Genomic DNA, 12310 nt, shown 5'->3' with positions numbered 1-12310 from the left:
ATGCTTGTTCCCCAGCTAACTGCATCCATACCAAATTATGCCTAATTGCTAAAAACAAAGATGCGTATCTTCATGTTGAACAGCATGCACTAATGTGGGGGTGTTTTTTTTTAATTAAGTAATCTTAGAACTTACATATCTACATAGAAATTTAAAATGAGCTTTAAAAGTACCTGAAAAATTCCATGAAAGAGAATCCATATCCATGCTGTTCTGCTATCCCTGCGCAAACAACATTTGCTGAAGCTCCAATCAGTGTCCCATTACCTGAAATCACAATTTAAGAAGCAGAATAAAGCCCTAGTTTATTCTAATAGTAGTTTCTATTCTACCTTGTATTGTAATATATAAATCATCTCACAGGCGTTGAACTGATGACTTCATAGGCATTACCACAGTGACTGCTTTGCAAATATCAGGTCACACACACACACACACACACACACACACTAGCAATCAGAACTTGAACTCCACTGTTTGTGAATACTGGATTAATCTACAGACATGTCTATGGATAGACAAGGGAAATGCTAAGGAGAATAAGCAAGTCATTGTTGGAACAGGTGATAGATATCTTTCAATGGAAAATGAAAAACAGAAAGAAAGCAGATCATATATGAATGAACCTAAGGCAGTCTTTGTGGTCCAGGTGAAGGTTAAGGTTGAAGTAAGCTAATCAGAACATTATATGTGACCCAAAAGAAAGAGAGAGAGAGAGAGAGAGGGAGAGAGAGAAAGAGAGTGAGAGAATTTGCTCGATCATTGAGCTGCTTCTTTCCCTCTGGACCACAGAGGTCAGTGACCTGTGATTAGTGCATGATGCAACATTCATTTAGCTCAGTTTCTGACATCTGTCCATAAACCATCGAGGAAGAAACTCTCTTTTCCTTCCACAGATTGGTGATTTTGAAGACAAAACTCTGGAGCACCTATAATAGGCAGAAGACCACTTTTATGGAACCAGACAACACAAACTCAAGCAGGCGGCAGAGCAGCATTTCCATGAAGAATGAAGGATGTGGAAGGGCTGGGTAGCATATTGCAGGATCAGGACTGAAAAGTGGCAAGTGTTGAACTTGAGCCAGGAGTTCTGACTCTGGAATAAACCACGACAGTGCCAACCTACGCAGCCTCCTCTCAGCACCATACCTCAGATATGTCCATTCCATCACCATACTTTCCGGCCTGCTCCTGTCCTGGGCCAGGAGAACTTTTAAATGAGACTGCATACCCATGCCAAGTATACTCCCGATGGATCACCTCCCATGGTTTGACAAGTGTCTTCCTACAGAGAAGCCAGTGTTCTCCAAGAGCACTGCCCAGCCTCATTCGCAGTCACAGGGTTTCATAAGGAGAGCTCTGCTTTTGCACTAGACGGAACTCAACATATGACCCAAATTCACAGGCAGCAGCATGTATGAACTCTAAAAGTAAAAGGCAACACTTATTTTTCTTATTGGAAAAAAATACTCCTTTTCCAGTCACAATGATGATGTTTCAGGCAAGCACTGCCTGGATGAGAAATATGGCACCATGCCTCTAGTGGGTGTGAATTCCTGATCTGCAATGAAGCACACGAAATCCTGTCTTTTGTAACAAAATAGGTGCAACACGAAACTATTATGCCTAGTCTCAAAAGACAAATATAACATGTTTCCTGTGATAAGTGGTAGCTAATAGAACACACACATACACACACAGGTGTAGGGATGAAATGATCACTTTGGGAAAGGATTGTCATTTTTAGTCCATGTTTATACTGCAATGAATATGGGATCTTGTGACCTCTGTATTTGCTAAATAGTATGATTAGTGGCAAATTAAGCCTGTAAATATACAGTAGATTAAAATCATAGCTGTGTAAATACTGTTACAGAGAGGGAGGGGTACAGTATTGAGTCGGGGAAAGGAAGTGAAGGAAGTGACACTGCCTTCTTGGCACTGTACCTATGCCATGCATACAATCTGTTCTCTTTATATTAATAAGAATAAACTGAAAATTAAAAGGAAAAAGAAGTAAAAAGTCAGAAAACACAGGTGTTCTCCTTTGCTTTTTTGGGGTTGCCAAGATGAATCGTCTCTAATGGGCATTTTGTTCCTCAGTACATCTGCATTCAGGACAAAAAATGGGAAAGTTTTCAACAATCTAAGGGTGGTGTGGCAGCTGAGTATTCTGGCTGCAGGACACTTCAGGACAGGGTGAGTGAAAGAGGGGAAACTGAGGAACCCAGTGGCTCTGATCTCTCCTCGGAGAGATAGATATGGCAAGGAGATGAACAAGAGACAGGTGGGCTTCTATCATGTAGGCAATCACCCAGACTTCCCACATGTGACTCCACACTATATCTTTTGAATGTAATGTAGATGACATTTTAGGGACTGTTATCCCCCAAAAGTCCTCCACCATATGCTCTTTCTAACCTGACCTCCCTCTGCCTCCTCCATTATGCTTTTGCATGCAGTCATTTGGCCTCCTGAAGTCTTCCTAACCTGAGAGGCAGAAAGTTATCTTACAGAGTCTCATGGAGCCCTGCTTCTTTTAAGGATGCATGCAGTTACATGTAACAGAAAGCCTAAGTTCCATTTAAAGAAACAGGGAGATGAACCACTCTCATGAAAAAAGAAGTATGGAGGTCAAGGGCTAGCAAGGCTCTTAATGATATTCATGATGTCAGAAGCAGGTTTCCATAGCTTCACGGCCAAATCTAAGGCAGGAAGACAGGAAGGAGAACCAGCACCAATAGATTCTTTTTAATCAGAAGGTAAAAGTTAAGTCAAAAGACTCACAGAGTTCCTTCATGTTTTATTGGTCAACAAGATGAGACAAGAAAAAGCAGGTTGGCCACCAAAGTGAGCACAGCAGAGGGAAACAATAGAGAAGAGAGTGGAGAAAGTGCTGGTCATTCCCAACCCCAATCCTAACCCTGCATACACGTGTTGGAAACAGAGGACTTCATGCAGCAGAGAAATGCTAAATTTGGGTTCAGAAACCATCTGTGGGAGTGAAATCTTCTAAGCTTTGCACTTTGAGAAAATAATTTCTGTTCTATTTATTAAGATATTTGGCATAGTAAAGAAAGGAAATCAGATGGTATCAGGATTGGAAGAGATTTCCTCCTGTGTAGCAAGCAGTCAGCAGAGCAGCAAGTCTGCATGGCTCCATGGTGCCATCTGGACCAGTTACCTCTCTCTGCATCTTCTGCCACCCAGAAACCCATGCGAAACTGTCCCCACACTCAAGAGAGAAGCAACTCAGGGAATCTCTGTCACCTGACAATATGCAAAGGAAGGAGCAGGACAACATTCTCTCCTGAGATTTATTCTCAGAATCAGGGAACTTGAAGACTAACCCCTCACTTCTCCCAGAAATCACCCCTCAAGCCTTCACTCCTAATGGATTTGGCCTGTCCAGCTCTGTGTCAATCACTGACTATGAGCATGAATTCATATGCTTGTCCCTAAATTCCAAAACTGCATTGAGTACACCTGGCCTGGTAAACATCCTATCTTAGCAACAGAGTACACTTTGGAATGCAGGGGTTTACCCCATAATCTTGAGACTAACAGGAAGCTACAACTGCAACCACCAGCCAGAATCAGGAGAGGTTATGCCACATAGTCCTCACCCAGGAAAAGGCCAACTTTCAAACTCTGAGGTCCTTCTAATGAATGTCACTCTCAGACACTGTAAAGTCAAAACATACAAAGTCAAACAAACCTAAGTTTGGGGACCATCTCTAATGTAATACAGTGTAAAGCCTCAGGATGTAAACTTGCCTCTGTCTCTGTTCTCGAAGAAACTCAGGCTAAGGTAGATTTTTCTTAAGACTCATTTGAATTATTCTGACAAAAAGAACAACCAACGTGTATTGGTGTTAGACCAGTGCCTTTTTTTGTTTGTTTCAAACCATCCAGGGACTCCCCCTCAACAATTTGTATACCAAATGCCTTTTCTAAAACTGAATGAAAACAACTACTTAATATCTTCTTCAAAATATCAGACAGTAGAGGGCTTAGGAGTTACTGCTTCATGGCTATAGTTCAGTTGGGGATGGAGAGTCCTGGAGATGGATAGTGGCAATGACTGCGTAACACTGTGAAAGCCACCAAGTCCACTGAGCTACTGGATGTTGTATCTGTAGTTCACCTCAATGCAAGGTAGGAGTGCCTGATGGAGTCTTTATAGAGTTAACACTGGAATTAACATGAGTATCTGCATTGCAGGAACAAGAGCCTCGCCATCACTAGAACAACTGAGTACCAAGGGCCCACTACTTAAAACCTAATTTATTCACTACATCTACATTCCAACTTTCAGAAATGGCTCAGCCAGTAAGTAACTAACCCTATTACAGGCTATTAGCCCATAAATAGTCCATGTCAATGTCTCCTCTTAAGAAATTCCAAAACTTAACCCATTTTCTTTGGAGGAATCAGAATTAACACAGGTGTCTTTTATCCTCTGAGATCCTACTCAAATTTTTTGCCTTTTTTGAGGAATTTTTCTATGGATTTTTTCCTTCCAGTCTCTTTTGGTATTCCCTGGGCAGTGAAGATGTGCCTCTTTGTATTGTAACCTCAGTTTGGGTGACTGTCTTCATACCTATACAGCAAGGACAATGAGACTGCAACAGGTATTCATTAAGTTTGAATGAACAAAGTCTCACGTAGGGGCTTCATGTCAAATGTAGCTATGAATGGAATGACTGCTTTTGCTGGGGAGCTGGTTGTTTGGATAGAAGCCATCTTCACATTTCAACCACTTGATAAGAAACTGAAGCTTCTGACACTGAATCAGATAAATTAGCTATCTCCATAAATTATAGAAAGTTCATTGAGTGACATTAATCCTCCTTCACAAAAAAAGAAACTAACCAGAAGGCTATTGATTTTACAGTCAGAGATCAATCAAACGGGAAAGCAAGCTGGATTATCTAAGCATGCTGGGCTTTAAGGATAAAAGCCTCAAATGTACTAGTGTGCTTCTGCCAGATCCTTCACAATCCTCCCGTATTCCCAGAGGTGATAAGGCTCCCTAGAGGTAAAAAGAACTCTATTTCTGATCCCTCCAGGACAACCACATCCAAAGCCCTTGTGTTTGGACATCAGAGTTCAGTCTCACTTTTTAACATCTCTAAAATGCTATTTCCCCATAAAATAAAACCTCTAACATTTATTCCTATGAGAAGGGATATCTCTGGAACTATGCCCACTAAAGCTAAAGGTACATTTCATCAGTACTCCTTCTAGTTTGCTTTAGATTTGGTACACACTAACTGTTGTTTCCAGCTCAGTATCAGTGTCCATACACACTGGCTTGCTCCAGTCAGCTCTCCCTCACCTCCCAGGCAGGCACCAAGGGCCAGGGCATACATGAGCGGTGGCGTAGGCAAGCTGACTTCAGGATCTTGGCTTAGACTCAGAAGCACGGGAATCTGCAAAGGAAAAGGGCATTGATATGACATCTAATAGGAGCTCAGGCTGTGACCAACTCACAAAATACAAAGCACATTTGCAGAAGACAAACTGTTAGAGGGACAGGACACATGGAAGAAAATCAAAGCAAACTATTTAATCTACAATTAAAAACCTGCATTTGAATCCATATATATGAGTTTTATTCCAGCCACATGACCAATCACTCCTCCTTATCCACAACTGTTCAGTTGCTGCTATAGTCCTAAATGGAGTAATTCACACAGTGGCTAACCAAGTGCCCAGGAATATGACAATTCAACCAGCATCTATGAAATCTTCCAAGTCCTGCACTAATTCTATGCATGAAACATCTTATTTCACCTTCAAGCATTCCTCTGTATTGTGTGATATTCTTTCAATAGATGATGAAGTGAAACATAGTGAGGCAAAATAACATCAACCTTGCATGTAATGCCAAGAACACAAACATAGTTCTGCGATTCCAAACCACACATTGGTAAGAGCTTGTCCTAAGCTGTTTCTCACTACTGTTCTTGGCCAGTCACTGGAACCTGCTAACATTCATTCATAGAACAAGAGGATTCCAATTCTACAGTTAGTATAATTCTTTCATCAGTTGTGCCAGCAAGTTTCTGACACAAATTTCATATCATTGAGCTTCAAAAAGCACACACTGACTGTAAGAAATTTGTGCTTAAAAAGCATGAATCCATACCATAGGCATTTGGGCTAGGGGTTAAGATGCTATTTGGAATCCCTGCATCCCCTACCAGAGTCCCTAGTTCAAGTCCTGGCTGTGCTCTCAACTCTGTCTTTCTGCCAACACATGCCCTGGGAGGCAGTATGTCATGGCTCAAGTAACTGGGTCCCTGCCATCCACATAGGAAATCTGAATTAATTCCCAGGCTTCCATTTTCAGCACACACAAGTCCCCAGGCCTTTGCAGGAATTTGGGGTGTAAACCAGTAGATGTAAATGTTTGTTCATTCTCTCTCAAACTCATGTTTCCTCTATTACTCCAGCCCTCTCTCCCTCTCAAGTAAATACATACAAATATATACAATTTTTAGGAAGAACCCCTGCAACATTTTTAACAGCATGCCTGTTAGTGATTCATGTTGCTAATGAAGAACAGGGGGGGAAATGGTAGCCATTGAATCTGCTCCAAGTTTTGAAAAATGTGGTCACTCTCAGATGCCACAGGGCAGCCCCTAAGAAAAGTTAAGGAGATGCTCCTGGACCTCCAGCCCTAGGAAAATAACATTGTGTCAGTATCTCAACAAGAGAAGGAAAGGGGGGACTCCAGAAGTAAATCACCTGGGAAAAAAATACACAAAAATCTCAGCATACAAGGATTCATAGATACACAGAGATGTGTAATATAATTTAAGGTAGACAATTTGGGGTAAGAAAAATCACCCTCAACCAGATGTTACATCACCCGAAATCATGAAACGGTTCTTTGTCATATATTTAAGAAGGCTGAATCACTCCACAACTCTATCCTGGCAATGGGATTTCATATACATGGAAACAACAAATAGAAATGACAACAAATAGTACATGTGGATCCTTCTCCGCACTCCAGGTTCTGGGTTGAGCCAGGAGCTTCATTTGAGCGATGGGAAGTATGTGGACCTCACAGAAGCATCCTGTGCTTGCACATGTACACCGGGAGGTTCAGTGAGGAGAGAAGTGACAGAAGTGCAAATCCAAGAGAAGATGAATGCACACGAGGTCCCAGAGGAAGGACATCTGCAGCAGGTCCTCTAAGCACCAGCAGAACCCAGAATCACAGGCTGCCATCAACCGCCAGCATGCATCTTCCTGCCACACCCATTCACCATTTCTATGTCTGGTTCTCAAGAACCGCCATTTAGGATCTGAGAAGAAATTCAGGGTTTGCTGTACCACGAGCAGCGTTTTTGGAAAGCTCACTTTTTCACTCTCAGTATTACTCAGTAGTTACTGAGTTAGCGTATTGGGAAAATTCTACCTGGCAGAGGTTGCTCTGAAGCAGTCCCCACAGCATGATTCAATCTCAGCTTTTGTTGGTTCATACTCAACTCAGTCGTTGTAAAAGAGGCAACTTCAAATTTGATGCACTGGTTCTTTGGAGGAGCAAACAAAGTGCAAACTTTCACAATGCCCAACCATGCATGAGTAGAACAGCACACCGAAATCTCTGAATACAAGGCCAGCCTCCATCTTACAGCTGAATGTAAACCAGGCATCATGACCATACTCAGAAAACGAAGCATAGACCCTCATCAAGAAGCACAGAAGAGGGTGCCTTTAAACCTAGCAATGTTAAAAATCCAGCAAGTTCTCCTGTGCTGAGAGCACATCAAACACTACAATGAGAGAAAACCTACTCCATATTCCAGACCACGTATTTGTAAGTTCCAGAATATGGTACAGGTTGATAGCTACCAAAAGCATATTAACACTCAACGTATTAACAGACACAGTGTTGGGAATCTGTGATAATGACAATATAAAAGGGGCAAGACTAATGTTATTCTTACTGAAACTCAATAGGTATATCATACTAAGTTGCTGTTAACTTGAAATGTTACATTTTTTTTCTTCATTGTAGTTTATTTAAAAAGTGAGGAAATCTGAGGCACAATCAGGGAGGGGTGGGCGAAGGCAACCGATGTTTCTCCTTTCCATTTTATGTCAGTGGAAAGAGAGAGTGCCCTCCACTGCCTGGCTTCCTATGAGCCTAGAAAGGGAAGTGTTCCATGATACCACCCCCATGTCCCTGGTGATGGGGAGCACATCCTGGGAAAGGTGTCATTTAATTGACAGTATGACACAGGACAGGGGGACGGATGGCCATGGTGGTGGTTGCTTATGAAGGTTCCCACTTGACCGTTTCTATGTTGTCCCAAATGGGAAGCAATATCATAAACCTCAAAAACGTGCTGAAGATGTGTCTTCCGCTTGGAGAACCAGCTGAGTGAGCCCTGAGCTAGTCATTCCAACCAGGTCAACCCCTGAACTAGTCACTCCAACCATGCCATAAAAAAACCTACAAAAAAAATTAAATATGACTTTCTCATACAGTTTAATGTGATAGGCAAAACTTACCACTCTAATGTAAAATATTGTTATGATATATTTACTTTTTTAGAAATTGTTATTTATCTTTATGTTAAACTAGAGCCAGATCAAGAGATCATCCATCCACTGGCTCACTCCCCAAATACACAAATCAACTGGGTCTGATCTCAATTATACCTGTGAGAGGGGACAAGATTGGAAAAGAAAAAAAAAACTAAGGACATAAAATGGATGAAACATGAGGCATTCTTGCTTAGAGGTCAAACAGAGATAATGATGAGTATCTGAGAAGGCACCTAAAGGAACCTGATGAAATCATGTACGTGAATTAACCATTCTTTGAATTCAACATCCATGACAGCAATGATTACATTAAAACCTGAAAAAATTCTTCTTCAGCTAATAAGGTTGAAAAGGTCAGTTTTAAATGAAGATTGTCAGGGAATTCTCAGCTCTGCCCAATGTATGCTGAGTTTCTAAGACAGCTGCTACAACAATGTAGCAGAGACCTGGGAGTTTCCAAGAAGCATGTGTAGGCTGAGGTTCTCACACCTGCAACTCACCATTGTAGCAGTGAATGGGATATTGTCAATCAAGGATGATGCCAAGGCTGAGACCCATATAATCAGGATGATGGCAGCTGCTAGGCGCTGATCCTCTGGGACCATCTGGAAGGAGCAGATAGCAGCACTGTGCATCAAGGCTGGTAAATCACAGGTACTTAGGTCTAATCTTAAGACATTTGAGACTCACAAGGGATCAAAGGGATGCTGAGAAAGTCCTTCTTACAACAAGGCAGGGACAGGTGTGCAAACCAAGGCAACACCTACACAGGAGCCTAGGCTAGGTTACTATGAGTAACTAAGGGGGACAGTTTCCAGCCATGCTTCGGCCACTTCACCTGGTAGGGAGGGAAGAAGAGTAACTCATTCCTCATCCATGTCTGGTGGCTATGCATGCTGGTCTCACCATCACTGCTGACCTAGTGGAGCCTGGAGTTGGGAAATTTGCTTACTAATCTTCATGTTGACTGTGATCCCTCTTACACAAGTTTTGCCTAAAGGCTAAAAACAAAGTAGCAAGCATCTGTAATTACATATTCTCTGGGAAAACAAATTCCTTCATCTTCAGGCTGCCCAGGATAAGATAAGGTCCCCGCTGTGCTTTTTCTACATGATTAATGTGACCTATTCTTTCCAGAGTCTTTGGGGGGGGGGGGCCAGATTCTATTACAGAATTTAGTGTACCTTTATTAGCAAAGCAGTCTGTTCACCGACATATTCTATTAAATGGAGATGGGCCAGCGCCTAGAAGAAAGGGTGAGAATCAGCTGAAAACTGAGAATATATGCAAAGTTTATTTTTAAAATCATGTCTTTAAAATGGAAAGAATTGACATAAGGTAAGCTCAACTTTCATTTCCTGTAAAAGATCTGACTCAAATAGGTGATCTATATATAACTTGCTATCACATATACACAATGAAGCTTCATGAAGAAAAAAGTACAATAGTGCAGGGAAGAATTTCTCATTGACTTGTCTTAAAGTCCATATTAAATTTAAATTCAAATGGAAAGAAATCTCTTTATTTCAATATCTATGCATAAGAGTTGTTCAATTGCATATAATGAAATGCCACTTCCTATAGAAGATCTTTCAAGTAAATTTCATTTCCAATTGCTTTGTAAAAGTTAAATCTCAGAGTCTTAATAAAACAAAAAGATAATGCCTGGTTTTTATAACCTTCAAAAAAAGGAAAGAAAGGTCTGTTTAACTAGCATATCACTATTTTCATAACAGTAGACAGATACAGAAAGTTATATTCAAGAAAACGTAAAAAAAAAAAAGAAAAGAAAAATTTAAAAACCAGAATGTGGACATCAGGAGCCACCATATTTAGATTATCTCCTTGGTCCCAACACAGGAAGGGGTTCAGAGGCCCGTGAGGCTCTGGAAAGGAACCTTGCATAGGAACAACTCAGGCTCATAAGAGCATGCCCATTGCATTGGCATTTGATCTTACAGAACACCTACAATGAAAGCAACAATGTGGCCACAACTAAATATGAGTGTATTTTTGTTGTTTGTGTTTTTTGTTTTTATTTTAGACCTAAAATTTTACCCTTCATTTACTTTTTTATTAAAGGGCTAATATGTGTGACAGTTTTATGTAAATCTTTTTTTTTTCTTTTTATTGATTACATTGCATTATGTGGCACAGATTTATAGGCACTGGGATTCTCCCCACCCCTCCCCAAACCCTCTCCCCATGGTGGACTCCTCCACCTTGTTGCATTACCACAGTTCAAATTCAGTTGAGATTCTTTCAATGCAAGCATTTACCAAGCATAAAGCCCAGCATCTTATTGTCCAGATAAGTTCAACGGTTTCTTGGGGAGACCATCTCTGGTCTCAAGGTAGAGGTGGCAGAATATCATCCCAATCAATTAAAAGCCCCGATATAACATCGGTAACAATTTATAACATTATGGAATTAATTGACATGGTATTGAGTAACCAATATGTTAAAAAAAAAAAAAAAAAGAAAAAGAACGCAAGTTCTGAATCACATCCTGTGACTTCTTCATTAACATTTCAAGTATTAGTTTATATACAACCCGGTGCTATACATCTTAAAATGGCTATAGATTACTATTCAGCTGTCTCGTGTCTATTTTAATTTTAGTATTTAGCAGTTTATAGCGTTGAAGCATGATTTTGCTGAACCTGGCTATTTTTCGGGTAGTCTAACTCTATAACTCTAACAAGACATATGTCAACAGTTTAGGCGAACAGTTTTAGGAGGGATGTGCAGAGAAATCTTCAATACCTTAGTGAGGAGTAACTAATCTTTGTGTCCCACCCAGTGAGGTATAAGTGCATCCACGCTGACTGTTTCCTGTCTGATTCTAAGCTTTCCTTGTTGTTCTCTATCTATTCTAGATTGTTTGTTCGTTTGTTTGTTTTGAGGGGTTTCTGGAGCGATCCTGATGGTCATTGCAAGATAGGGTGGGGACCTAAAGTCGGAACCAGGCAAGGACCAGAGAAAGCTCCCCTCCCTAGTCCCGAAGGAAGTATACTGTTCTTCTGTTTCTGCAGACTGCTCAGGGCTCCTGGTTGTCATTTCGATGACCTTGGATCCTGCAAGGCAGGATTTGGACTTCTTCTATCCCATGTGGTAGATACAGATGGGGGTGGGTGACCTCAGAGTTCTCGGCCTCCGAAGGCACTCCATTTCCCCGTGGTCTCCTTGGCAGTTGGGATGTAATCCTTGGTGATTGTGCTGATAGTCCTTGGTGAGGATCTGGGAGTCTTCAGGGTTGGGATAAAAGCCTCCTCCTGTTCATCTGCTCCACTCTGGGGTTCCCCCACCCCGCTCCATGCGTATGACCTCCTATTAAGAAGTCGTCAGGATCGCTCCTGATTCCCCCCATATGCCTTTGTAGTTTTACTATTGTCTAATGCTGATTCGAGTCTGTTGTCTATGAGTTACCAGTTATGATCCTGATAGGTTATACTTCACGTCTTCCTCACACATTCTAGGGTGATGGAAGATTTCTCTGCTTTTAAAACTAATCAAAAATAAGGCAATGGCCACAGTTGAGTCAATCTAAAGCCAGGAGCCAGGAGCTTCCTCCAGGTCTCCCAGATGGGTGCAGAGTCCCAAAACCTTGGACCATCCTCAACTGCTTTCCCAGGCCACAAGCAGGAAATTGGAAAGGAAGTGGAGCAGCCAGGACACAAGTCGACACCCTTATGAGATCTTGGTACATGCAAGGCAAGGATTTAGCCACTAGGCTATT

The 12310-nt window shown here is 41.4% G+C and overlaps 1 protein-coding gene across 1 annotated transcript in view; it reads right to left on the bottom strand.

Moving 5' to 3' along the window:
• Positions 1-12310, bottom strand: part of OCA2 (OCA2 melanosomal transmembrane protein) — a 222300-nt gene that overhangs the window by 59566 nt on the left and 150424 nt on the right. The window contains exons 20-23 of the mRNA XM_004597604.2: positions 9756-9815; positions 9072-9176; positions 5342-5435; positions 174-267 (exon numbers count right to left, since the gene is read on the bottom strand). Of these exons, the coding sequence (XP_004597661.2) occupies positions 174-267; positions 5342-5435; positions 9072-9176; positions 9756-9815 (353 nt within the window). The remainder of the gene's footprint in view (positions 1-173; positions 268-5341; positions 5436-9071; positions 9177-9755; positions 9816-12310) is intronic.

Source organism: Ochotona princeps, chromosome 6, assembly GCF_030435755.1.
Source record: "Ochotona princeps isolate mOchPri1 chromosome 6, mOchPri1.hap1, whole genome shotgun sequence".
Classification (NCBI taxonomy): Eukaryota; Metazoa; Chordata; class Mammalia; order Lagomorpha; family Ochotonidae; genus Ochotona; species Ochotona princeps.
The sequence above is the reverse complement of the archived record's forward strand: the minus strand, read 5'-3'. Positions and strand labels throughout refer to the sequence as shown.